We start from the raw sequence: 27,521 nt of genomic DNA, 5'->3' as shown, positions 1-27,521 counted from the left end.
AGTTTTCCTCATACTTTTCCTCAATTTTCTTAGCCCAGATCTTCAGTCTCAAGTTGTACCAGTTTGTTCAAAGGAAGGAGGGAGAAAGACGCAGAGAACCTTGAAGGGAGGAGGCGGCAAACAGGTTAAGTCACTTAAACCAGAAGACTGTCCCCCACTGGATTTGTATGAGATCACATGTTGTTCACATGACTGACTGCTGAATGTGGCCAGATTGTGCCTTGTTGTTCATTCCATTAGAGAAGACTTGAGTCACAGGCTAATATTTAACAATCAGATTTCATACTGAAACCCAAATTTCCATCTTCTTAAAAAGATCTTATTTTCCATCCACACCGCAGAACTGCTGCTGCTCAGGGAGGTTTGCCTTGTAAAACTTCTTTAATTCCACAAGGATGTTTGCTTTGGTTCAATCCCACTTCTTACGCGATAAATAGGAGCATATGCAAAACTAAGCACGCTATTACAGGGTTTCTTTGTGTTTAGCAAGGAAGGCAGGCAGCAGAGTAAGCAATGGGCCCCCACTTGCACTTGTCACGGGCCCATCGGAGCCACGAGGCCAGGTTTTGTTCTGCTCCACATTTCTCTCCACTCTGAGCCCCAGACCACTGCGGGCCAGTGGAGAAGACCCGCAGTCCAAGGGACTGCATGTCCCAGATCTTCTTCACCTAGGGGACAGTGGGCAGTCGGACAAGTTGAGAGAGCAATACGGGCTGGAGAACAGAGGGAGACGCCGCCAAGCCTCGCCCCGCCCTTCGGGAGCAGTCTAGCGACAACTGGACCGTCTCGCATCGTCCCTCCTCCCACACATCTCTCACCTGGAGCCCAATCTCCACCTCCTCTCCCAGGTCAGCACACCCGGGTGACTATCTGTCGATACTTCAGTGTGTACCCCTAGCAGAGGAGTGTCAGAAAATAACCACCGCAACACCGACATCGCATGCAAAAAAACCCGACGAACTCCTAAAATCAGGAACACCTAAAAGCCTTTTGGAGCCCCACTGGCTCGGAAAGTCGTTTCCTGTCGGCTGGACTGCAGCCCCATCCAGGCAAGGCCTCCTCTCCCGGGTCAGGGCCTCCAAAGGCCGGGCGGGCCGCTCCTCTAGGTGGCACCGAACGCGCCTAAAGGCCCCTGCACCCCAGAAGGGCTCTCACACCGACACCCGCCCAGCCTGGGTCTCGTGAAGTGCCCGTCGGCCCCTGGGCTCCGACCTTCCCGCTTTGCGCGGACCCCGAGTCCGGACGCCCCGGGGAACCCAATCTTCCAGATCTGGGGCCCGCCCTCCAACCGTCCAGATCTGGGACCCAAGCCCCAGCGCAGGCCAGCAGAACTCTAAGCAGGATCTGCAAAGAAGGTGTCAGTCCACGATTCCTCTCCACTCTGCCGTGCTGCGTTTACTTGGAGCGGGGTGTAGGCGCGCGCATGCGCACTGAGTGTAAACCGCTCGTTGGCAGGTGACCAAACCGACTGCGCAGCCAGAGAGCGGGAGGGAACCCCCGAGCGTCCTGCGCGTGCGCACTCTCCCCTCGGCTGTGCATCCTGGCCTGGAGGACGCGCGCGGGGCGGGGCAGAGCGGACGCAGGGAGGGAGGCACCGCGCACGCGTATTCTGCGCCGGGTCTTGCTGCGTCTTTTGAGAGCTGGGCGCAGGTGCGCGCATGCGCACTGGGCGGAGGGCGCGCGTTGGCAGGTGTCTGGGCTGGGCGTCGGCGGGCAATGGGGTTGTTGGCGCTGCTGCTCATCGCGCTGTGCGCGCCGGGCGCCCGAGGGCTCTATTTCCACATCGGCGAGACCGAAAAGCGCTGCTTCATCGAGGAAATCCCCGACGAGACCATGGTTATCGGTCAGGCGGGGCGAGGGTGGACAGGGCCCTGCGTGTCCTTCCGACGCGGTCCGGCTCCCCGCTCCTAGCGGCGCCCTGTGGACGCCGGACCGTGGCCGGGGGAGCAGTGCCCCCTGCCCGGCGTCCTGGGAACCGCGGCGCCCCGCGGAGTGTGGGAGCCAGACGGACCAGGTAGGTTGTGACGGCTCTGTCTGCTCCGCAGGGAACTACCGCACCCAAATGTGGGATAAGCAGAAGGAGATCTTCCTCCCCTCGACCCCCGGCCTGGGCATGCATGTGGAGGTGAAGGACCCTGAAGGCAAGGTAAGGCCACCTTCACTAGAGCTTTTGGGGTGGACAGAGCTCAGAAGACATGAGCTTGCCCGTGGAGAGGTCGGAGAGGAGGCGGGGCTTTCACTGACCGCCGTGCCGCAGGTGGTGCTGTCCCGGCAGTACGGCTCGGAGGGCCGCTTCACCTTCACTTCCCACACTCCTGGTGACCATCAGATCTGCCTGCACTCCAACTCTACCAGGATGGCTCTCTTTGCTGGCGGCAGACTGGTAAGAGAACTTTCTCTTTGGCCATAGCTCAGAATCTCTCACTTGGTGACAAAATTTTGATTTATTATCCTTACCATTTGTAACACTTTGCGGCACAGTCACAAGCAAGAAATAGACGTTGCCCTTCTGTCCCACAGCCAGGGACAAGAGTGGGTTCCATAGCCTGGAACAGACCATCGGAGGTCCCAGCACTTAGACACCATAACCTCAGAGTGTCTCTGACCTTACGACTTTGGGGTCCAACCCTGTTTCCTTCTAGCGTGTGCACCTAGACATCCAGGTTGGGGAGCATGCCAACAACTACCCCGAGATTGCTGCCAAGGATAAACTGACGGAGCTGCAGCTCCGAGCCCGCCAGTTGCTGGATCAGGTGGAACAGATCCAGAAGGAGCAGGATTACCAAAGGGTAAGGGCATGTCACTGTACTTGGACATGGCAGGTGACCTTTATACCCACTACTCTTACTGGGAGTTTCTGCCTGGGGCCTTCCCTGCTTGGGAGGTCAGCTGTTCAAAGACTGGAACGGAGGGCTATCAGCCATTTTTCAGCTCCGTAGAATAAAGGGTAGAGAGGACAGTTCACACTCTAGCAATAGCCATTGCCTTAGGCCTCTTTACACTGGGATCTTGCTGAAATGGTAAGAGCATGATTTCTGTCCTAGCAGAGATGCTTGTGGAGGGGCAGCATGTCACTTCCTTGGGGCACTTCCAGGGGAACCAGAGGCAGTATTTCAAAAGGCGTCTGGTCCCACAATTGAGTCGTTGCACAGGAGGGAGGGGCCTCACAAATGCTGGGACTGTCTCTCCTGCACATTTAATCCTGCGTCCATTGTCCTACGCAGTATCGTGAAGAGCGCTTCCGTCTGATTAGTGAGAGCACCAACCAGAGAGTCCTATGGTGGTCCATCGCTCAGACCGTCATCCTCATCCTCACTGGCATCTGGCAGATGCGTCACCTCAAGAGCTTCTTTGAGGCCAAGAAGCTGGTGTAGTGCCCTCTCCATATGACCCTTTCCTGTCACCTCAGTTGTTTGGTACTTTCCCCACCCAATACCTTATCCATCTGGATTTTGAGGGAAGAAACAGTGAAAAAAAGAATATAAGCCACATTGGTTCCATGGCAACAAAGCATTCAGATCAGCCACTTGTTAACACTGGTTCTCAAGGACACAGGACATTGGTCCAAGCTTTCAAAGATCTGTCTTGGGGTTTGTGGGGAGTCAGAACTGACCCAGGACTGTCTTGCTTCTTTCGCCACTAGTGATTCTTCTCCATCCTGTCACAAAATGAGCAAATGTCTCTCCTGCTTTAAGCTCTCTCTTCGTCTGCTTAGAAAGTAGGTGACCAAAATGCCCCACCGAGGAGGCCCCACCTCACTGCTCCCCTGTCAGTCCTGGGTTCACTCAGTGGCTTTGTGAATGTAAATAAGGGGCAAAGGCCCCAGAGGACTGAAATGTTTTTCTATATATTAGAACTATTTTTTGATAAAATTATATATTTTCCTTCCTAGTTGAAGTGTTACTGCCTTTGTGTGACTAGCTAAAAACACCAATGCAGTCCCTTCTGCATTGTTTATCCATGCATTCTTGATAACTAACTACCATGGCAGCTCTCAGGATTTCAGTTCTCAGGGCCAGAAAGCAGACATGACAGCTGCTCTCAAGGCCTAATCAGAGGGCCAGGCAGAGACTTCTCTGGGACACCTGTGATTTCCATCACACAGGGCCCGAGTTCAGACTGAGGCAGTGACAGAGCTAGCACAAGGCAGGGCACTCTTACCCTTCCATTTCCCTTGACCTTTATTTAAGCTGTGGTAAATGTTTTCTTCATGGGAACCAGATTTGGTTCTTTATACAGATTTTTCCAGTGAAATAAAGCGTGTTGTAGTAGCTGTGTTTGAAATGAAATAAGAGGCTGTGGGCAGAGGGGAGGAACAAAGGGAAATGGAGGAAAGGCTCTTGGTCTGGGTGCCTCTGTGGCTGACCCGGAGTGGATTTCAGCATGTGGGCTTGTGGAGCTAGAGCCTGGCCTGACTGGAGACTCCGGGGTTGTGGGAATGGACAGGGTGGTGGCTCAGCCATTCACAGAGGTCAACCAAGTAGACCTGTCAGCAAGGAATACTGTGAGGAGATTACGTACCGGTTTCTTAGCTCCCTGGAATCATAAACTTGAACACATCTTAGTGTACTTCCCTCATGCCCTTCTGCTGTATAAAGCTTAATGCCCTTAGTTGCCCATTCTTGACGTTTTATTTCGTGGTTTTATTTATTTAAAATACATTATTTATCTGACGTACAAAACTAAATTCTGCCCTTGTTTTTCTCTTTACGTTCTATACTATTCCATGTGTGTACCTATTTGTACTTATAAAAGTATATGCAATTTAGTTTTATAGGCTTTGTCATTTAATATTTTTGTAGATATTTTAAAAATTCAAATTCTGGATGGCCACGTTAACGGTCCAGTGAGGTGAAATGCCATAAATGACTCTTCCAAAATTCTTTGGATATTTAAAATAGTTCTTGTCTTCATAGAATTAACACAGGGAAAATCAGGTAGCCTTGGAACTAGTCAGCGTGTGGACCTCTGGCCTGAGCCTCTTGGGCAGCATGGGATTTGTCAGGAAGGGAACACATTTCTGCTCTGTGGCTGTTACCAGGAGTCTAGCCAGCAAATCAGACACTGGAGCGTGGACTGTGGGAATACAGGAAACTACACAGAAGTGCTGGGGTGGCCTTCAACAGTCTGTCCAGCTGTGCATCTTAATTATGCTGATACATCAGTGTGTCCTCAGTTTCTCCTGTGAATTTTTTCATAGGAAGGGGAGTGGAGTGAGGACAAAGGTGGAGTATAGCACACCTTTACACTGATGGGCACCTGGAATCTCGATTGCCAGAGGACAGGCTAATAGGTGGTGGCTATGGGGAAAAGAAGGATTTCCATACTGGTTTGTGGTATTCAGACACATTATGGCCTAGGAAAATGTTTTTGAAAGTTCGGCTACGTCCAAGGAATTCTGGTGATTTTTCTCCCCCCAATACTACCTTGATTCCATTCTGAAAGTCTTGCTTTCTTAGGTTATATAACACCCTTATCAAACAGTCTTCTACCTCCTTACCACAAAAAGGGGGTGGGGCGTAGGAGCCTTTCTACTCATCCCATCATCCCTGGCCCAGTCCCCAGCTCTCACTAGGACTGGCAGTCCCCACCTCCATCTTTTGGTCCCAGCCCCACTTTACCTGTGGTGCATGAATTGCTCTCAGTTCTCACCCTAACAACAGCCAGAGCCTAACCTCTGGCTCTCGTGCTGGGCCCATGTCAGAGTAGATTCATAGGGTCATGTGAGAAACTCGTCAATATAGATTCCTGGGCAACACTCAGGTCCAGCTGATTAAGTAGGTTTATGTTTGGGGTGGTGTGGTAGGCAGAATAATAGCCTCCCAAAGATGTCCAATTAGATGTACTAATTCCTGAAATCTGTTACTATGTTACCAAACACGGTAAAGAGGAATTAAGGTTGCTATCATCTGCCTCTAAAATAGGGCGATTATCCTGGATTATTGGGGTGGGCCCAATATCATAACAAAGGTTCTTTAAAAATGGAAGAGGGAGGCAAAAGAAAGTTACAGCGATGCGAGGTGAGGATCCAACCCTCCATTAACAGCTTTGAAGACAGAGGAAGGGGGCCACAAGCCAAGGTGGGAGAGGTAAAAAAGGGATTATTCCTCTAGAGCCTCCAGAAGGGAATGCAGCTCTGCCAACATTGTAATTTCAGCCTAGTGAGGCCTCATCAGACTTCTGACCTACAGAACCATAAGATAATAAGTTTGTGTTAAGCCACTAAGTCTATGGTAATTTGTTACAGCAGCAATAGGAAACTAATACAGGTGGGGACTAAGAATCCTTGTTTTTTTTTTTTTTTGGCTGTGCTGCACCACTTGTGGGATCTCAGTTCCCCCAAACAGGAATTGAACCTGGGCCACCAGGTGAAAACCCGGAATCCTAACCACTAGGCCACCAGGGAACTCCCAAGAATTCTTATTTTTAACCAAGCTGTGCAGGCGACATGGGCTGCTAGGTTTGGGAACCCCAGAGCAACCTACCTTTTTGTTTCTCATGCCACTCATTCTTCCAACCTTCATCCTTGTACGATCCAATTGCTATAGCCTGTCCTTTGGATTGCCTGTGGCCCTGAACCTTAGCCCAGCCTCGGTGACCTCTGTTATATGCTGGTACACCCAGCATCGCTTTCTACTCTCAAAGCCATTGCCCTGTTACAGATTCCCACGGGTCCCACCACTGCTACAGGCAAACAAACAGCCCTGGAACACATATGCTGGTGCACTTTTCCTGAGTACAGTAGGTGGCAGAGCGATTAGTGCTTGCACATAAGCCTGACAGAGATCCCCCAGAGGCATGATGGTAGGAAAGGGCGCAGGACTCACCAGTGTTTCCCAAACGTGGTAAGCTACCACCAGCAGCATGCCTGTTCTTAGGTAGTACACAGACGAGCACTCTAAACATTGATGTATTTGTCAATATAACTAATGCTGGCATTACTGCTAGGGCGAGGCTGCCCCTGCCGCTGGTAACCTTAACCTAGCACGCCATTTGGAGGTCGTGTCAGGGAACTGGCGAGGACCCGAAGAGGGGGCGGCTGTCCGGGTCCCCGCCCCTCGCCGCCCCTCGCCGCCTCTCCCCGAGACCCCGCGCCGCACGAGCCGCCGCAGCCGCAGCACCCCGGGTAACACCAGAAGCCATGGCTTCCGGGACGTGCTGACTCCTTTGAAGCTGATTGGTTGCTGCTCTGACCAGCCCACGCGTCGTCGCGCGCTCTTCCTGTCGCGCGTGCGCGCTGTCACTACAGAGCAGCAGCATGGAGGATCCCGAAACGCTGGGCTTCGAACACATGGGCCTGGACCACCGGCTCCTACAGGTACCGGGGGGCGCTGAGGAGCCGGGCCGACGTGGAGAGGGGCGGCGGCAGGGCAGCGCGCCGCCTGAGCCGTCCCTTGTCTCCTCTAGGCCGTCACCGACCTGGGCTGGTCGCGACCCACGCTGATCCAGGAAAAGGCCATCCCACTGGCCCTGGAGGGGAAGGACCTCCTGGCCCGGGCCCGCACGGGTTCAGGGAAGACCGCCGCTTATGCCATTCCGATGCTGCAGCTGCTGCTCCACAAGAAGGCGGTGAGTCGGGGGAGGGGCCGAGAAAGGGAGCAGCAGGCGTCTGAGTTGCGTTGTGCCCTCTTGGAAAGCTGTGCCCGCCCCCCGCACGCACCCAAGTCTTTCCCAAGAACCGGGTTTTCTTTTGACCCCTTATCCGTGAAGCGTGGTCTGAGAGAACCTGGTGGTTTTGTGGTAAAACGCTCTGGCCTGGGATTCAGGTTACTTGGGTTCTAAGTCCGGGCCCTGCGACCACCATTCTTTGTGTAATCTTGAGTAAATCGCTTTCTCTTGTTTACGCTATAAAAAGTAGGCACATTTTCTCCTCTCATCTGTAGGATTATTGTGAAAACCCAATGTCGTAACTGGTACATTTTAAGTAACTTTGTAACCATAAAGTAAGTTATCCTTTTTGGGGTCAGTGCTTGGGAAAATCGAGTCTTCTATCTACATTCTGAGGTGGGTAAAGTAAGTGAAGGGTTGACCAGACCACAGCTGGATTGTTGTGAGGAAGTCACAGCGGTGGGTCAGATTGTCTGGAAGAGGTAGAGAAAAGCATGCGGTGGCCGTGATGACATGAACCGACTGGCTGAAGTCTTGCTCCAGACGTGCAGGCTCAGCGGCCATGGCTCACGGGCCCAGCCTCTCCGCGGCGTGTGGGATCCTCCCGGACTGGGGCACGAACCCGCGTCCCCTGCATCGGCAGGCGGACTCTCAACCACTGCGCCACCAGGGAAGCCCTGGTTGAAATCTTTAATTCGTCTCTTGCAGACAGGCCCCGCGTTAGAGCAAGCTGTGAGAGCCCTTGTCCTTGTGCCGACCAAGGAACTGGCACGGCAGGCCCAGTCCATGATTCAGCAGCTGGCTGCCTACTGTGCTCGAGACATCCGGGTGGCCAATGTCTCAGCCGCTGAAGACTCAGCCTCTCAGAGGTGGGTGAAAGCAACAGGGCTGTAGGGGAATGAGTTTGCACTGGGATGTGGGTTTGGGTTTGTGTGCAGCAAGAAAGAGGGCTAATCCAGGGTGAGGTCCCAGCTGCTACCCTCTCCCCAATACTGAGGTGTTGCCCACCTGCAGAGCCGTGCTGATGGAGAAGCCCGATGTAGTGGTGGGGACCCCATCCCGCATATTAAACCACTTGCAACAAGACAACTTGAAACTGCAAGACTCCCTGGAGCTGCTGGTGGTCGATGAGGCTGATCTTCTTTTCTCCTTTGGCTTTGAGGAGGAACTCAAGAGTCTTCTCTGGTAAGGAAGAGGGGTTGTGAATAGACACTAGGACCTAGAGCGAGGGGGCCAGTTCATCTGCCACAGTTGTAGGCTTTGGAGCTGGCGTCTGATGGGGCTCTGTTTCATTTTAGTCACTTGCCCCGGATTTACCAGGCTTTTCTGATGTCAGCTACTTTTAATGAGGATGTACAAACACTCAAGGAGCTGGTACTGCATAACCCGGTAAGGGCCCTGTGGAAGCATCTGGAGGCGTTGACATGATACTCAAAAGGACTTGCTTTTCCCTTCTCAAAGGAACCCTTTGTTACTTGGGGTGGGAAATTATTGGTTTAGCATTCCTGGTTCTGATGTGCTAGAAGCCGGTAGTTGTAAACCATCCCTCTATCCCCCAACCTAAAATCACTATGTAGTTCCAGATGTCCGCTGGGGGCTTCAAACCATGCTTTGCCTAAAGCCTGAGAAGGGACCCCCAAGGTGGGGGGTTTGCTCAAAGGCTACTTTGAGCAGCAGGGCTAAAGTTCTTACCTTATGTGAACTTTACTCTTCAGAAAGATTGCTGCTATAGGGGTTTTCTCCTCACTACAGTCATTTATAGTGTTTCTCTTTGTTCTGTGCCCCAAACGTTTGTGTGTAGTTTTATGTTCTCTGTACACTACAACGGTTAGCGTGCTTTGAATTCTTACATTACACAGTTGGAGGGGACCCACGGTGCCCTGCACTAACCCGTTTGTGCTGTGGTTGGTGAGCCAGTGGCTTGCAGTAGCATTTCTGTCCTCTTTTCTTTCCTGACCACAGGCCTGTCCTCCCCTAGGTTACCCTCAAGTTACAGGAGTCCCAGCTGCCAGGGCCAGACCAGTTACAGCAGTTTCAGGTGGTCTGTGAGACTGAGGAAGACAAATTTCTGTTGCTGTACGCCCTGCTCAAGCTGTCACTGATTCGGGGAAAGTCTCTGCTCTTTGTCAACACGATGGAGCGGAGTTACCGGCTGCGCCTGTTCCTGGAGCAGTTCAGCATCCCCGCCTGTGTGCTCAATGGAGAGCTCCCACTGCGCTCCAGGTGTGCCATCTCCCATGTTTTCGTTGAAGATGGTGCCCAGGCTCTGGGCTTGCCTGATCCTCGCTGACTTAATCTGTCTCAATTCTGCGGTACCTACTCTAATTCCATCTTCATTTGAGGAGGTTGAGGCACAAAGATTAAGTCGGGGAAGAGTTGAAGAAGAGGGAAGAGTCGGAAAGGGTGACCGTTATGACCAGGCAGGGGGCGGGAGAGGGACCTCCAGCCTGCTCTTGGGGCTCACTTCCGTCTGCTCTCGGGCCACAGGTGCCACATCATCTCACAGTTCAACCAAGGCTTCTATGACTGCGTCATAGCAACAGATGCTGAAGTTCTGGGGCCTCCGGTCAAGGGCAAGCAGCGGGGCAAAGGACCCAAGCGGAACAGGTGAGTCCACGCTTCTCTCCTCCCAGCCCTCCCCAGGGAGACCCGCTTTTCAGCCTTTCAGAAGACTGAGTATGGGGGCAGGGAGTGAAGGGCCAACACACGTACTCCGTGGGCAGCATGAAGGGCCAGACGGCCTGGTTTGTTGGCGCGCCATCATCCTGTGAGGGGAGGTGGCCCAGCGTTCAGTGGCTGTGACTTTTGGGAAGGATCTTTCTTAGGGGGAAAGAGAAGTCCCCAGTCTCTGTCTGCCTAAAGGGCTGGCTGGCTGGGAATTGTTCTCCGATTGCCTGTGGGCAGTGTTGTCCCAGAGCTGAGGTCAGAGCCCGGTTTGGCTGCCCCCACTACCCTAGTTCGTGTTCCCATTCTGATGCTTAAGAGTCTTACACGTGTCAGGGTCCTGTAGTTCCATACAAGGCTTTGTGTAGAGATTTTGCTGATTAAATAAGCTTGAGAACGTGGCGTTGGAGGAGAGGAGGGGTCTGTCTGAGGTCGGGGCGTTTTCCTGCAGGGCTGCTGATCCGGAGGCTGGTGTGGCCCGCGGCATAGACTTCCACCACGTGTGTGCTGTGCTCAACTTTGATCTCCCCCCAACCCCCGAGGCCTACATACATCGGGCCGGCAGGTAGGAGAACTGGGGCGTGGCGGGCTGGGCACCTGGACGGAGGGCACACTGCAGGACACATAGCCAGAGACACGGGCTGGGCCGTCTCTCCTTGCAGGACGGCGCGTGCCAACAACCCAGGCATCGTCTTGACCTTCGTGCTGCCCACGGAGCAGTCCCATCTGGGCAAGATCGAGGAGCTTCTCAGCGGAGGTAAGAGCCCAGCTCGCACTGGCCTGCGCCAGGGCCAGGCTTCTGCCATGACACCGTAGACCTGGTGGTGGTGATGGCAGCAGGGACACCGGCACGAGCAGCAGCCAACCTGCACACTTGGCCACACTGTGCGTCACGTCCCTCCACCTGTCCTTGCCCTTCCCTGGGTGGCAGGCACTGTCCCCCTTCACTGTCAAGCCAGCTGAGGTCCAGAGCCGTCATGTGATTGGCCAAAGTCATGTTTATTCTCTGCCTCATGGGGCAGAAGGGCCAAGGGAAGAGGTTTGGGAGACAGGGTGGGACTGGTGGCATCTCAGACGAGACCTTGGGAGAGGGGGCTGCTGGGGGGTTTCTGCGCTGGCGCCTTCGGGAGGTCATGCTGTAGCGGGGCAGCCGGGCGGCATTCCAGGCTGCAGGAAGAGCATGCTAGCCGGGGCTGGGCAGGGCTGCTCCACCCTCCAGCAGGTTATGGGTGGAGGGTCCAGCCTGGGCTTCTTGTGGGGCCTCACTGCTGCTCGCCACATGGGCCAAGAAAGGACATGTTCACCACCTGGCATTGAGCCCTGGGCTTGTGTAGAAGGTGGCCTGGGGCACCGCTTGACGGGGGATCGAGGGATGACTCTGGGCCTTGCTTCTGAGGGACGACTCTGGGCCTTGCTTCTTTGTGCCCTGGTTTCCTTACCTGAAATGGGTGAAGCCCCTGCTGCACCGCCAACCCCCACCCCCGCCCCGTTTTCTTTTGTCGTAAACATCGAGTGACCCAGGGCGCTACTATGACAGACGGGTGTCTGACGGAGAGGGCTGGTGCTCCTCAGTGCTCCATGGCTGCCATCACGGGTACCTGGTGGCTGGAGTAGCCTGGAAGGAGGAGAGTGGGCGGGTGGGCAGGTCCTGAGGCTGAGAGATGTGACAGGAACCCAGGACGTGGGGACAACAAGTCGCCCTGGCCACAGCAGAGTGGATCGCCAGTTGCGAAGCGTCCGTGAGACCCAGGTGTTTTTGCGCACGTGTGCGCTGCAGGGAAGGAGTGGGCTGGCTCCCCGGCTGCCTCGCCCCAGGGTGAGGGGTGCCTCACCCCTACCTCTAAGCAGTAGGCCCCCACTAGACCCCAGCCTGAGCATTCAGCCCGGGGGAGCCTCACTGCCGTCTCCTCCACAGGGAGTGGAGCCCCCGTCCTGCTTCCCTACCAGTTCCGCATGGAGGAGATCGAGGGCTTCCGCTACCGCTGCAGGGTGAGCGGGGCCCCCTGGGGACGGGAGTGCTCAGAGCTTCTCTAGGACCCAGCGTCAGGCCCTTGCTGCTGAGCACCCCGGAACGGCACGAGGGCTGGCTCACAGCCCCTCCGTCTTGACCTTCGGTGTCTGCCCCCAGGACGCCATGCGCTCAGTGACTAAACAAGCCATCCGCGAGGCGAGGCTGAAGGAGATCAAGGAGGAGCTTCTGCACTCCGAGAAGCTCAAGGTGAGGGGCCGTGGGGAGGGAGGCTTCAGGGCATCACCCTTCCAGGAGGCTGGCACAGCTATGAGCGTGAGGGACAGTGAACTGGACAGCTAGCTGCGCCTTCAGCAGGTCAATGGGGAGGAAACAGGTCAAGAGCGGGTGAAGGACGCCAGCTGTCCTGTTGGGAGGTGAATCAGCCTGGCCTCTGTGGTGGACAGTGGCCGTGTCCATCAGAATCACAGCTCCTGGAGTTTATTCTCTTGAGGTGCACAGTCGCACGTGTGCCCACGTTCGTCATGACTTCCCAGGTGGAAACACCCGGGAGTCCTCCACAGAGACGCGGGAAGCCAAGTCGGGTGCATCCACGCGGTGCGTGTTACACAGAAAAGGAAGAGGTGGCTGTTTGTGTGTCAGTGCAGGACGGCCCGTGGGGTGATGATCAGTGAGGAGGGTGCGGCAGCCTCCTGACCTCCCCACAGCAAGGGGAGTGGGAATGGGGAGACATGCCTTCCCACATGTGCAGAGCACGTGAGGGGCGGTGAGAAACCAGATCAGGAGCGGCTCTGGAGGGGGACCAGGTGACCACAGATGAAGGCGGTGTGAAACCTTAGTCCTTGAAATTCTGAAAGACCGATTACCTGTACAGAAACCCCTGTGAAATTGCAAAAGGAGGACTGACCCTGCAGTGCCCGCTTCTCTCCCCCGCCAGACGTACTTTGAAGACAACCCCAGGGATCTCCAGCTGCTGCGGCATGACCTACCCTTGCACCCCGCTGTGGTGAAGCCTCACCTGGGCCATGTCCCTGACTACCTGGGTAAGCAGGGCTGGGGGACGGGGTGGGCGTTTGTCCCTCAGCTGCCGTGCACTGGGCTGACACAGGACCACGGGGACTGGGCAGCAAGCATGTACACAGACACAAACGCACCTCTGTTCACTCGCTTGAACTCATCCACACAGCCTCCTGGGTAGGCATTGCTCTCTCTGTTGGGGAGACAGGAAACCGGGCATTCAAGGCCAGGGGTTTTCGCCCCAGAGCCTGGCCCAGTGAAAGAGCGAGCCAGTACCTGGCCAAGCAGCCGCCTAGGCGTGGAAGGGAGTGACCAGGTGCAGGGGGGTGGGTCACAGGTAAGAGGCAGTGCTGCTTGAGCTGGAGAAGACTCGGGATTAGTGACTGGGCCATGCCGGGGGGTGGGCGGTGGCTGGAGTCCCTAGAACAGTTGGCAGAGGGGACAGAGAACAGACCTTGTGGGGACAAGGGATGTCTGGGTTGCAGCTGTGAGGACAAGAATGGACCCTGAGATGGTTTCTATGATGTAGAGGAGGCCAAAGCCCAGCTGAGGTGTTCAGGAGCCTGGCTCCATTTACACCTGGGTAACGATGTCCCTTGTGTCTTAGGTAACGGGTATGTGTGACTTTTATGCTGAAGATGCTTAAAGTGGGTTAGGGAAGAGGAGTGGTGAGTGCAGGCCCCCTTCCCCAGCACCCCCCTGGATTGGCATAAACTGGCAGGTGTGGCAGGAGAGGCCCCAGCGAGTGGAAGGGAAGGATCCAGGAGATACGGGAAGATACCAGGTTCCCCCAGCCCAGTGAGCTGGAGGGGACACCAGCCGGGGTCCTGGTCTGCGGAGTGAGAAGGGAGGGGGCAGAGGCGGTGGGAGCGCTCTCGGGTGTGGCTGCTTGAGGTGGGACCTCAGTTCCCTGAGCGGGAGTCGCACTCGGACTGTGGTGGTGAGAGCAGCGTATCCTAGCCCCAGACCGCCAGAGATAGTAGTGCCTAGGAGCAGGGCCCTGGCGTTTGTCTGCTTTGAAGAAAGAATTCAGCAATTCTTTAAAACTCAGCAAAAAGTAGTGAGGTAAGTAAAGTTTTATTAGGAGGGAGGATAGGTGCAGAGAAGCGTGGGTGGGCTCAGAGGGGGAGAGACCGCGAGCCAGCCGCGAGCTTTCGGGGTGCTTTAAGTCACTTACATGGAGGCAGTTTTCCAGTTTTCATCTGGCCAGTCATCTTGCTTTATCTGGCTCCAGGTCCATATCTGGTCTGACTCAGGGCCCTGCCGGATGTGCGCGTGCATCTTTTAGCCAAGATGGATTCCAGCACGAGGGTGTTTGGGAGGTTAGCAGACCATATTATGGTCTATCACCCCCTCCCGTGAGGAACTGTTTTGCTCATGCATAGTCTGGGGGGGTCTCCTTGACCCCAAGGATGAGAAATATGTGGTTTCCTTATCTTTTTTTTTTTTTTTTTTTTTTTGCGGTACGCGGACCTCTCACTGCTGTGGCCTCTCCCGTTGCGGAGCACAGGCTCTGGACACGCAGGCCCAGCAGCCATGGCTCACAAGCCCAGCCGCTCCGCGGCATGTGGGATCTTCCCGGACTGGGGCACGAACCCGTGTCCCCTGCATCGGCAGGCGGACTCTCAACCACTGCGCCACCAGGGAAGCCCTGGTCTCCTTATCTTTTACCTAAGCAGCGCTTAACCCGTCTCTGTTCCTGCCATTCCGGAGACAAAGTCCAGTTGCTTATTCTGTTCCTATTATTATCTTTATTTTCAAAGTGTAAACTGGAGACTAGTTGTAAATGTCTAACCTGGGGCCCATCTATCTCCTGCCTCAGGAGGGAACTCCATCCTCTTTGTCACAAAGGAGCAAAGTCATTGCCAAAAGTGTGTGACCTAAAGGGGTCAAGGTGACGTGGGAGGGTGTGGCGGTGTGATGCCCAGAGGCCTGTCAGGACCTGTGTGGCCTGGCCGGATGGGACCCTGTGCTGTGCCATGGCAGTTGGGAGTGACAGCAGAGCCCAGGGATCATGTAGCAGGTCACGAGCAGTGATGGTGGCGCCTGACAGGTGAGGAAGGATATGGGAGGAGGGGCCACATAGGAAGAAATCACATGTAGGGTTTTTTTGTTTCAGCAGCATTTTCTTTCCTTTTTTTTTTTTTTTTTTTTTTTCCCTGCGGTACGCGGGCCTCTCACTGCTGTGGCCTCTCCTGTTGCGGAGCACAGGCTCCGGACGTGCAGGCTCAGCGGCCATGGCTCACGGGCCCAGCTGCTCTGCGGCATGTGGGATCTTCCCGGACCGGGGCACGAACCCGTGTCCCCTGCATCGGCAGGCGGACTCTCAACCACTGCGCCACCAGGGAAGCCCCCCTTTCTTTTTTTACTTTTTTAATACTTACTTATTTGGCTGCACCGGGTCTTAGTTGTGGCACGCAGGATCTTCGTTGTGGCATGCGTGATCTTTAGTTGCAGCGTGTGGGATCTTTAGTTGTGGCATGCGGGCTTTTAGTTGCGGCATACGGGAACTAGGTCCCTGACCAGGGATCTAACCTGGGCCCCTCCTGCATTGGGAGAGCAGAGTCTTAACCACTGAACCACCAGGGAAGTCCCAGCATTTTCTTTTTTCTGTTACATACTTACTGTGACAAATCTAAATACTGTAAAGAAGTGTTTTAGACAGTGAAAGTCCCCAGAATCCCACACCTGGGGATAGCTGTTATTCTGGCCCTGTTCATGTGTGATAATAGATAGTCATGTGTTCTTAGGCATTTAAAGTGTGGACTGGAGTGCCAGGCACTGGCTCAGAGTGGGAGAGAGCACCCTGGGAGCCAGCTGGAGGGTGGAGCTGGCGGGCTCTCTGACGCTGGCTGAGGAGAGGGGCTGGAGCTGGCGCACGGGGTGGGCAGTGGCCGCTGAACCAGCTATCTCTTCCAGTTCCTCCTGCTCTTCGTGGCCTCGTCCGCCCTCACAAGAAGCGGAAGAAGCCCCCTTCCTCTAAGAAGGCCAAGGTATGTCCCCTGGGGCCTCGGTGATAGCTGCAGGGCTCCCCTCCCACCTGGTTCCATTGTCGCCAGGATGTGCCGTCCCTTGCCCTCAGGAGGGAGGAGAGAAGTCCCGAGGACTGGCGCCAAACTCCAGGCCACTGATCAAAGTTGTGGGTGCTGGGGCTCTCCCTTGGCCACCCACGGGGCAGCTTCAGGAGCAAAGGGGGACCTGCTGTTCTGTCCCCACTGCCCTCCTCATCCTTCAAGCTACAGGAGGAAGAAGGTGGGCCCCTGCGGTGTCCACAGCAGCTCCTGTCCTTGGCTCACGGCCTGTACGGCTTGCCAAGTGGCAACGGCACCCCCTTCTCTGAGTCTGTCTCCTTTTGCACACACGGACGTCCGCTCGCCACAGCTAATCTACAGTTTTGCCCCCACAGAAGGCGAAAACGCAGAACCCACTGCGCAGCTTCAGGCACAGAGAAGAGAAGCGCGGAGCCACAGCAGCGCCCTCCTAAGCTTGTCCAGGGCCTCTCCCGGGGCTGAGCACAGAGTGTGGAGCAGGCTTCCCAGCCTGGAGGGAACTTGATTCCCGCACTGGATGGACTGGATTCGGGGCAGGCAGCACTGCGGCCCTCTAGATTTATGGCCAGGGTGGTGCTTTGCCTTTAACAACAGAATAAAAATCTTAGCTGCCCTGGTTTGTGCCTCCTGCCTGTAGGAAGGGGCCATCCCTGGAAACCTTGGGAATCAGAAACCACTTCCAGTAAGCAGTGCCTGGCTCTCTGCCTGCTGTGTACAGTGACTCCTTGGCCAGAAGAGGTCAGCCATGCAGTGCTGCAACCTGGTGCCTTCGGGCCCAGGAGACACCTGCCCTCCTCTGGGTCTCTGGCCTAACTGCCCGCAGCTCCGGCCTTCCTGTCTAGGATCAGGCTGACAGCCTCCCTTCCCCGAAGCTTGGAAACGACTTCTCGCCTGCAGGGAAGATGGTCCTTCCTGATGACACCTGTTTCTTCAGGTACGGACATGTTGTAAATGCAGCCTTCCAGTCTCTCAGGCAGCCAGGGACAGCTGTCTCTCCTCCCCAAACTGCTTTCTGCTCCGTTCAGCACGCCTGGGGGCGTTTTTTTTTTTTTTTCTCAGTTCAAACTCATTTTCCTTTTATTCAAGTCCAAGTTATCGATAAGTTACATGGTTCGGTACTCAAAAAGGAAAACTTGTTCAGGTAAGGTAGTATGTTATCATCAGTGTTTCCAGGTGATTGTTTACAGTCAAGTAGCATTATCAGTAAATCCTTGGGAAGTCCATCCATGGGGTTTACACTTTGTCAAGGCACAGTTCCTCTGGAGTGGAGATTCCCAGTTCATTTAAAGTTCGTCTAAGTTCCTGGATGACGTAAGGGTAGATTTCCTTATGAGGTCCTGCTTTGACCTTAACCTCTAAGATGCGAACTGCACTAGCAAGATCATTTAAGCGTCCGCATGCCTGCAGTGATTTTGCGTTCTGGAACCAGATCATAGCCAACTAGCATGTTCATCCCTTTATGCAATTCCGAAGCATCAGTATCTGGCTTACTGAAGTATGTCACCCAGCGAGCATCACACTCCTCATCTGTCTCATGTGACCCATGGGACTAGCAGCGAATTGACTGGCTAGCGCCAGCGGGGCCGGGGACTGGAGTGGGGCGTGAGAGGACTTGCGGGCTGGTGCAGGCGACTGCGGCTGCTGCTACCAAGCGCCGGTGGTCAGTGGCGCCTAGCATGATGGCGATGGCGGCGCCATCAGCTAGGTGTGAGCTCAGGACCACTCAGGAGCTCGTGGGGGCCGGACTCCACCTGGGTTTTAAATGCACGAGTGGCAGTGGGACGCCCACACACCCTGTTCCTTTGCTCTCAGCTCCGCTGCAAGGCTCTAACAGTAGAGGGTCCCAACCCACATCCGGGCCTCCCAGCTGCTGTCTGGAGGAGGCGGGACGCTGATGACTCAGTGCCCTTGATTGTGCTGGGGGAAGAAAGTCAAAAGCACTTGGGTATTTCTTTCAGAAAGAAAAGCAGGCGTCAGCGCCAGCTGGTCTGCGTGGCGGGAGGAGCCTGGGTCTCTGGCTGCTGTTACGGTGTGCTGGGACTTGGGGTTGCTGGGACCTCAGGTTCGGGGTCTTCACATTTCCTGCTCCTGAGGATTTCCAGGGAGCCAGGGTGTGCGTGGTAGGGGTTGCTGCTCGGGTGGGATTATCAGTGAGTGCAACAGCGGCCAGTGCGATGCGGCCAGCATTCCTGCGGTCTGCCCTGGCTCGGACGCCTTAACGGAGCTGAACAAAGATGGCTGCGTATGATTGTCTGCTGGGTCCCAGAACTGTACCAAGAGCATTGTGGGTGTCACTGCGCGTGGGACGAGCCGGCCTTGGAGAGCTTTCTGGCCACCACCTGGCTGCTGCCTTCAGTCCCTGCCAAGACCTCCCCACCTGCTGCCCAAGGCAGGTGAGGAGCTGAGGCCTGGCCCTGGGGACACGAGAGCCCGGGACATCGAGGAGGCTGTCTGCTCTGCAATGGTGTGCCAACCTTGCACTGTCACCTTCCTTGTTCCTCCGACCCTGCCACCTCCAGGCGTCCCGGCCAATGAGCTTACATCCAGAATCAGCCCGGATGCAGGAGAGTGGGCGGGCACCTCGGGTTTCCCCAGTGATGTTCCTTCTCAAAGGGGCCTCTGCTCTGGGCTGTGTTCCCACCTGGGGACAGAGCTGGGGCCTGGTGGCTGCGTGCTAGATGCAGGCTGTGTGCCGAGAGCCATACTGAACATTCTACCAACATAAGGCTACTCCCGATTCCTAGGTAGGAGGCTGAGGCTCAGAACTTACCTGGTGTCAAGGCCACGAGGCAGGTGACGGCAGGATTTGGTGGTCAGCACAGGCCTTCTCTGGTGTCTCGGGCTGGCCCGGCTGCCCACGCCCGTGGGGGAGTAGGCAACGCTGCTGGTGCTCTCACCGGCACGGGGCAGGTGCCAGCCTAGGCACTTCATTACGTAACCCTGGGCTGTGTTTACATAACCCTCGCTCAGCTGGAATGCGCCCTGGCACGTGGTGGGATCTGAATTGGGCGGGTTGAAGAGAGTGGTGTGTCCCCGTGCCCTGGGTCTGCAGAGGGAGGGTGTACGGATGTCTCATTCACTCACGCAGCCTTGGGTGGAGGCACTGCTGTCCATTTACACGTGGGGAAACAGGCTCTCAGAGGTTGAACTTGTGTATCTGATACCGAAACCTGGGCCCTTGATAAGCACGTCCAGAACAGAACTGGACAGGCCCCGGGACACAGGCGTGCACGTGATGGGTGATCTGGGCTTGGAAGGAAAGAGGTGGGATTAGCCTGCCTTAAGCTCAGCTTCATTGAGCAACAGATAAGCTCGGCCTGTTTCCAGCCGTTTCCAGGCTGGCTACGCACAGAGCTCACGGCAAAGGGGGCAGCAGATTGCAGGGACTTTCTCCACCCCTGGCTGGCCTAATCCCACCCACGCGTAGGCTTGAATGGGTGCCACTGTGTTCCTGGCTGTGGGCTCGGGTCTAGGGGAGATGGACAGAGCACAGCCCCTGCATGGGAGGAGCTTTAGAAGACTCAAGAACCAAGCTTTCAGTGCATCCCAACCTCCCCCAAGCTACAGACTCCTGAAGCACCTTTCTGCTCTGCCAACACTTGTTGGAGCTGCCAGGTGCAGGTGCTCTGCTGGGGGCAGGAGGGAGCGGGCCGGGCCCTCCAGCCAGCTCACTGGTGGCTAGACTGGCACCCTTCTGGGACGTCCATGGTGCCAGGAGGGTTACCTGGGGCCTCACCCAATTGGAGGAGTCAGGTGAGACTGGAAGGGTGGGGGGAACAGCAGTTCTGAGAGGGAACAGTGTGTGTAAGTGCTCCGGGTGGGAGGGAACCCGGCACATCTGAGGATGAAAAGAAAACCAAAGTGGTCGTCACCAAAACAGGCAAAGACTGAAAAACTAACCTGATTTATTTTAAAAAGATAATAGTCACATGTGAAAAAGTCAAAAGATACCAAAAGGTGCCAGTGGATTTGAAGCAGGGGAGCACCCTGACCAGATTTAGCCACGGCGATAACGCATGGGAGAACAGAGAGTCCCTAGAAACCTCTGGACCCAGAGCACGAACCAGTTCAAGTGCATTTCCCATTCCAGCTAATTCTCTCCCCTTCTGCTGAGGATTGGTGACTCAGCCTTCGGGGAATTACTTGTTCTCGGGACTTTGGTCTTTAGCGGCAGTTTCTCTTGGAGGGAGGCAATGTCGATCGAGCTGAATTCGTGCAGGGAGGCACCCCTGCCAAATGCCATCCTCTTTTACCCAGAAAAAAGCCTTAGGGTGTCCTGCTTCTCAGCGGGGCCAAGAGCCACTTCTCGTGTGTTCACCACAGCCATGTTTATGTGGAAAAAGAAGACGTGATCCTTCTGGGCAGGAAAAGTCACCTCTGCCCAGCCTCCCACGGTGCGCCAGGCAACTCGCTGGGCAGACTCAACCTTACTCAGCTCAGAGCCTCTTTAGAGCCCGAGTGTCTGTTTGCCCACGAATCCATCCTCAAGGCCGCTGAGAAGCAGTGAGATCGACGTGGCATGGCTGAGCTGGAAAGCATGGGCATATCTGAGGTCTTCAGACCAGCTCCAAGGACTGCCTTTGTGGCACCCGAGGTGTGCCAGCCTGGCCTCCAGGGAAGCGCCTCGCTTTTCTTGGCCTCCTCTGGGGTCTCAGCTGTAAGTGGGTGTATAGTGCCCTCTCCGAGTGTCCCTGTGTGTGGGATGAGCCAATGAGGCTTGGGAGCCCCTGTGCCCCAGCGCCCCCTGCCCCGTGCCTGGCTCTGTGCTAGCCCCTGGGTCCTGTGGGACGGCTCTGCACACAGCGCCCTCAAACTTGAATGCACACCTGGATCGCAGAGGCTTCTCGGAATGCAGGTTTAATCCCACAGGTCAGGGGCAGGGCCAGAGATTCTGCATTTCTAATAACCTCCTTCCTGTGGGAGCTCGATGCTGCTGGACCCCCCAACAGCCCTTGAGAGGCGAGCTTTACTGTCCACACACCCATCCCATTGTACAGGTTGGAAAACTGAAGCTCAGAGTAAGTAGCCAGCCTACTGCCAGCCAGCTAAGTGGCAGAGTAGGAGGATGCTCAGATCAGTGGGCCCCCCTCTAGAACCCAAAGTCCAGCCTTGTCCTGTCCTTTCTCTGAGTCTCATCTTCATCTGTGAGGGGCAGTGATAAAGGGTGTAACTTTCTAGCGTAAGTATCGATATGTCCCATCCAATATTTGTGACATACTAAAAAATTATTAGTTGTTTATCTGAAATTTAAAACTGGCTGGGCGTCTTCCTCTGTATTTACTAAATTTGGCAACCCTAGAGTGTGGAACCTTTCTTGCCTGGGCATGGCTTCCTCCAGGAAGACTTCCTGATCCCTGGCCTGGGCTGGGCACCTTTTTCTTGGTGTGTATCTAATACTGCCCTTGACCTCATTAGGCTTATCTCTGGGGCCTGGTCTTTACTCTGGCCTGGGAGCTCTTGAAAGCACACACCATGCCAAGTTGTTAGTGGGTACCTGGGCCCAATCAGGCCTCGCCCATGTTCATTAAAAGCTTTTCCCCTGAGAGTGTCCCTGGTACCTTGAGGGTAATTCATTGTCACAAGCCCCTCTCCTGCCTGAGGCTCTTGAGCACCATTTCCAGTTAAAAGTGGAAGGAAGGATGTGCTAAGCAGGCTGGACTCTGCCCCTGATGCAACGGGCTGGACGCTCCCTCCAAGTCACCTCTGTGACTCAGGGCAGAGTCCAGGCCAGGCCATAGTCCTGGGCCATCCTCTCCATGGACGTGCAGGCCTTCCCCACCTCAGGCTCCTGAGATGCTGTGCAAGCAGGCTGGGTGAGCAGACTCCCGAGATGCTGGTGGCTGCCCCACCGGGGATGGGGCAAAGGACCAGACAGCCCTGAGCTTTCTGGCTTCCACACCAGTGCTTCCTGACTGCGACTGAGCTCCAGGGAAAGACAATCTCATATGTTCACTGAAATGCATAGATTGGACCCTTATATGTGCAATATCCCTGCCCCCAGGAACCAGGAACTCAGCTTCCAGGAGCAAAACACATAAGGCAACAGAGAGGCCAAATGCTGTATGGCTAGAGCATGGAGATCCCGCCTGGGCCTGGGGTGGTGGGCAAAGTCCCCACCACGCTGAAGAATTTGACGCGACTTGTGAAGGACAGGCAGGAATTGGGAGGACATGGAGGGGCCTTTGTGGTGTCACAGCTGAGCTGGGGGCAAGGGACCCACAGGACACGTGGAGAACAGCAGGTTAGCTGGCTTAGCAAAGGCTTCGTGGGGCAGTGGTTCTCAACTGGGGTGATTAGCCCCAACGCGGCCTCTGGCAAGGAGTGGAGACAGTTTAGATCATCACATCTGGGGGTGGATGCTACTGGCATCTAGTGGGTAGAAGGAGGAATGCTGTTAAATCCGACAATGCCCAGGGCGGTCCCCACAAAGAAGAGGTATCCGGCTGAAAATATCAACTGGGCCCTGCAAAGCACCAGTAGGGTATGCTGAGAACCAGGTGAGAGAGAGCAGGGAATTCCAGGCACATCACTTAGGAGTGCGTATAGCTGTGGTAAGAGAAACCCCATGACGGATGTAAAGGAAGAGGGGTCGGAATAACGAGCTGGATGGCTGCAGGGATCCGAGTTCTTCCATCTTCCTGCCCTGCCATCTTTTTTGTAAATTGTGGCAAAATATACATAACATAAAATTGACCATCTTAATCATTCTAAGTGTACAATCCACATTGCTGAAGTGTGAAGTATATAAAGTACATTCACACTTGTGAATTCACCACCATCCATCTCCAGAACATTTTCACCTTCCCAACCTGAAACTCAATACACGTTAAACAATAACTTCCGACCCACACCACGAGCCCCTGACAACCACTATTCTACTTTCTGTCTCCATGGATTTTACCACTCTAGGGTCCTCATGTAAGTGGAATCACAGTATTTGTCCTTTTGTGTCTGACTTATTTCCCTTAGCATAATGTCTTTAAGTTCATCCGGGTAGTAGCATGTATCAGAATTTCATATCTTTTTGTGGTTGAATAGTATTCCAAGCATGTATATGCCACGTTTTTATCCCTTCATCTGTTGATGGACACTTGGGTTGTTTCCACATTTGGGCTATTGTGAGTAGCACATCAGTGAACACTGGTGTACACCTATTCCTGCTTTCGGTTCTTTTGGGTATATACCTTGGAGTAGAGTAGAATTGATGGATCACATGGCAATTCCATGTTTAACTTTTTGAGGAACTGCCAAACTGTTTTTCATAGTGGCTGCACCAGTCTATATTCCCACCAACAATGTGTGAGCTTTCTAACTCTTCCACATCACTAACAACACTTGGTATTTTCCATTTTTTTAATAAAGGCCAACCTAATGGGTGTGAACTGGTATCTCATTGTGGTTTGATTTGCATTTCCTAAAGACTAATGACGTTGAGCATCTTTTCATGTGCTTACTTATTGGTCATTTGTCTATCTTCTTTGGCAAAAAGGTCTGTTCAAGTTTTTGCCTGTTTTTGAATTGGGTGCTTTGTTTGTTTTGGGCCTCACTGCATGGCATGCGGGATCTTAGTTACCCCACCAGGGATCGAACCCGTGTCCCCTGCAGTGGAAGCACAGAGCCCTAACCACTGGACCACCAGGGAATTCCCTGGGTGGGTTATTTTTATTGAATTTGTGGAATTAAAAAAATAGATTCTGGGGGCTTCCCTGGTGGCGCAGTGGTTGAGAGTCCGCCTGCCGATGCAGGGGACATGGGTTCGTGCCCCGGTCCGGGAAGATCCCACATGCCGCGGAGCGGCTGAGCCCGTGAGCCATGGCTGCTGAGCCTGCGCGTCCGGAGCCTGTGCTCCGCAACGGGAGAGGCCACAACAGTGAGAGGCCCGCATACTGCAAAAAAAAAAAAAAAAAAAAAACTGTGAAAACTAGTATTACTGTACCTTGGTGTGTAACCCCAAATCTTACTTTCTATGTAATTTAAGAGCCAAATGCATTTGAAATAATTATTAGTTTATGTTTTTGGATGCAGAATATATAAAGATGTAATTCTGTGACCACAGCTGAAAGAGGTGGAGACAGAGCTGTAAAGGAGCAGGGTTTTATATGTTGTTGAAGTTAAGCTGGTGTAAATAAAAACTAGAGTGTTCTAACTTTAGGATGTTAAATGTAATCCCCATGGCAGCCACAAAGAAAATAGCTATAGAGTATACACAAAAGGAAGTGAGAGAGGAATTTAAATATTTCACTATCAACTACACACAAAAGAAGATAGTAATGCAGGAAATGAGATATAAAAAATCTATAAAGCATATAGAAAACAACTAACATAATGACAGAAGAGCCCCGTTATCAGTAATTACTTTAAATGTAAATAGATTAAACTTCCCAATCAAAAGACACAGATTGGTAGAATGGATACGAAACACTATCCAACTATATGCTGTCTACAAGAGACTCACTTGAGATCCAAAGACACCCACAGGTTGAAAGTGAAAAGATGGGAAAAGATATTCTATGTAAACATCAAAAGTGAAGAGAGATGGCTATACTAATATCAGACAAAATAGGCTTTAAATCAAAAAGTTTACAAGAGACAAAGAAGGACATTGTGTATTAATAATATACAAGAAAATATACAATACAAGAAAAATCAGTGTGTATAAACATTTATGCAACTAATGGCAGACCATCAAAATCTATGAAGCAATATTTGACAGAATTGAAGTGAGAAATAGAAACTCTACAATAATAGTAGGAGAGCTCAATATCTCACTCTCAATAGTAAGGAAATAGAGGACTTGAACAACACGTTAAACTAATTAGACATAACAGACAAATACAGAACACTCTACCCAACAACAACAGAATACACATTCTTTTCAAATATAAATGGAATTAGGCCACAAATTAAGTCTCAACATTTGAAAAGATAGATATCATATGATGTATATTCTCTGATCACAACTGGATGAAGTTGGGAATCAATAACAGAAGGAAAACTGGAAATTTTGCAAACTGTGGAAACTATACATTAATTCTTAAACTCTTGAACAACCAGTCATTCAAAAAACAAATCACAAGAGAAAGTGGAAAATAATTAGGGAATGAGTGAAATGAAAACACAATATACCAAAACCCATGTGATACAGTGAAAGCGGTGCTAAGGAGATACTTGTAGCTATAAACACTAACATTAAAAAACAAGAAAAATCTCAAATTAACAGCCTAATTTTATAACATAAGGAATTAGAAAAAGAGGAATAAACTAAATCCAAAGATTAGAGCAGAGATAAATGAAATGAAGAATAGAAAAACAATATAGAAAATTAATGAAACCAGAAGTTGGTTCTTTAAAAACATCAACAAAATTGACAAACCTTTAGTTAGGTGGATTAAGAAAAAGAAGAGAGGGACTTCCCTGGTGGCGCAGTGGCTAAGAATCTGCCTGCCAATGCAGGGGACACAGGTTTGAGCCCTGGCCCAGGAAGATCCCACATGCCACAGAGCAACTAAGCCCGTGAGCCACAACTACTGAGCCTGTGCTCTAGAGCCCACGTGCCACAACTACGGAAGCCTGCATGCCTAGAGCCCGTGCTCCACAACAAGAGAAGCCACCGCAATGAGAAGCCCCTGCACTGCAACGAAGAGTAGCCCTTGCTCGCTGCAACTAGAGAAAGCCCATGCACAGCAATGAAGACCCAACACAGCCAAAATAAAAACAAACAAATAAATTTATTTTAAAAAAAGATGAGAGAAGACTCCAATTACTAAAATAAAAAAATGAAAGTGGGAACATTGCTACCAATTCTACAGAAATAAAGTATTATAAGAGAGTACTATGAACAGTGGTATGCCAACAAATTGGATAACCAAGATGAAATGGACAAATTCCTAGAAACACAAAATTTACAAAGACTAAATCATAAAGAAACAGGTAATCTGAATAGGCCTAAAACTAGTAAGGAGATTGAAGCAGAACCAAAAATCTCCCAACAAAGAAAAGTCCTGGACCTGACAGCTTCACTGGTAAATTCTACCAGACATTTTAAGAATTAAGACTAATACTCCTCAAACTTTTCCAAAAAACTGTAGAGGAGAGAACACTTCCTAACTCATTCTCTGAGACCAGCATTGCCCTGACACCAAAGCCAAACAAAGACACAAGATAAAACTACAGAACAATATCCCTCAGGTACATTGATGCAAAAATCTTCAACAAAATACTAGCAAACAGAATTCAGCAATACATTAAAAGTGTTATACAGTATGACCAAGTGAGGTTTATTTGTCAAATGCAAGGATGGTGCAGCATACTAAAATCAATCCATTTAATATGCCACATCAACAAACTAAAGGGAAAAAAACCCACTCTATCATCTCAGTTGATTCAGAAAAAGCATTTCACAAAATCCAACAAGCTTTCATGATAAAAAAAAAAACAGTAAATCAGGAATAGAAGGAATACTTCATTACAATAAAGGTCTTATGTGAAAAACCAACAGCCAACATTGTACTCAATGGTGAAAGACTGAAAGCTTTTCCTCTAAGATCAGACACATGGCAAGGATACCCACTTTCACCACTTCTATTCAACATAGTGCTGGCAGTTCTACTCAGAGAAATTAAGCAAGAAAAAGAAATAAAAGGCATCCAAACTGGGAAGGAAGAAGTAAAATGGGGGGCTTCCCTGGTGGCACAGTGGTTAAGAATCTGCCTGCCAATGCAGGGGACACGGGTTCGAGCTCTGGTCCGGAAACATCCCACATGCCGCGGAGCAGCTAAGCCCGTGCGCCACAAATACTGAGCCTGTGCTCTAGAGCCTGCGAGCCACAACTACTGAGCCCGTGTGCCACAACTACTGAAGCCTGCGTGCCTAGCGCCCAAGCTCTGCAACAAGAGAAGCCACTGCAATGAGAAGCTCGTGCACTGCAACAAAGAGTAGCCCCCGCTCGCCACAACCAGAGAAAGCCTGTGCACAGCAACAAAGACCCAACGCAGCCAAAAATAAAAAAATAAAAAATTAAAAAAAGTAAAATGATCACTGTTTGCAGATGAGATGATCTTATATGTAGAAAACCATAAAGATTCCACAAAAATACTTGTTAGAACTTAATAAATGAATTCAGCAAAGTTGCAGGATACAAAGTCAACCCACAATCTCTATACCCGACACAATTCTATACATGCAATTTCCATACATGAACAATAAACAACCTG

General features: G+C 52.5%; 2 protein-coding genes across 2 annotated transcripts; both read left to right on the top strand.

Moving 5' to 3' along the window:
* The first annotated feature begins 1,652 nt into the window (after positions 1-1,652).
* On the top strand, positions 1,653-4,271 carry TMED4 (transmembrane p24 trafficking protein 4). The gene is made up of 5 exons (XM_082632521.1): positions 1,653-1,843; positions 2,046-2,146; positions 2,258-2,383; positions 2,643-2,789; positions 3,225-4,271. The coding sequence occupies exons 1-5, from the start codon at positions 1,717-1,719 to the stop codon at positions 3,372-3,374; spliced, it is 651 nt and encodes a 216-aa protein (XP_082488647.1). The 5' UTR covers positions 1,653-1,716; the 3' UTR covers positions 3,375-4,271.
* A 2,969-nt stretch (positions 4,272-7,240) lies between these two features.
* On the top strand, positions 7,241-16,925 carry DDX56 (DEAD-box helicase 56). The gene is made up of 14 exons (XM_082632149.1): positions 7,241-7,318; positions 7,408-7,569; positions 8,317-8,477; positions 8,623-8,793; positions 8,907-8,997; positions 9,587-9,831; positions 10,096-10,215; positions 10,724-10,837; positions 10,935-11,029; positions 12,188-12,261; positions 12,401-12,490; positions 13,179-13,284; positions 16,178-16,251; positions 16,665-16,925. The coding sequence occupies exons 1-14, from the start codon at positions 7,259-7,261 to the stop codon at positions 16,740-16,742; spliced, it is 1,641 nt and encodes a 546-aa protein (XP_082488275.1). The 5' UTR covers positions 7,241-7,258; the 3' UTR covers positions 16,743-16,925.
* Positions 16,926-27,521: the final 10,596 nt, after the last annotated feature.

The sequence above is a fragment of the Mesoplodon mirus genome (genome assembly GCF_964341445.2).
Source record: "Mesoplodon mirus genome assembly, chromosome: 9".
In the NCBI taxonomy this organism is placed as follows: Eukaryota; Metazoa; Chordata; class Mammalia; order Artiodactyla; family Ziphiidae; genus Mesoplodon; species Mesoplodon mirus.
Note: the sequence above shows the minus strand (reverse complement) of the source record. Positions and strands in the feature narration are given on the sequence as shown.

Bases quoted from the DNA above. Each gene is read 5' to 3' on its own strand.
- TMED4 (XM_082632521.1), top strand. From the start codon at position 1,717: ATGGGGTTGTTGGCGCTGCTGCTCATCGCGCTGTGCGCGCCGGGCGCC. The intron at 2,147-2,257 runs GTAAGGCCACCT...GCCGTGCCGCAG, and splicing joins TGAAGGACCCTGAAGGCAAG to GTGGTGCTGTCCCGGCAGTA. The intron at 2,384-2,642 runs GTAAGAGAACTT...GTTTCCTTCTAG, and splicing joins TCTTTGCTGGCGGCAGACTG to CGTGTGCACCTAGACATCCA.
- DDX56 (XM_082632149.1), top strand. From the start codon at position 7,259: ATGGAGGATCCCGAAACGCTGGGCTTCGAACACATGGGCCTGGACCAC. The intron at 10,838-10,934 runs GTAGGAGAACTG...CTCTCCTTGCAG, and splicing joins TACATACATCGGGCCGGCAG to GACGGCGCGTGCCAACAACC. The intron at 12,491-13,178 runs GTGAGGGGCCGT...CTCCCCCGCCAG, and splicing joins TGCACTCCGAGAAGCTCAAG to ACGTACTTTGAAGACAACCC.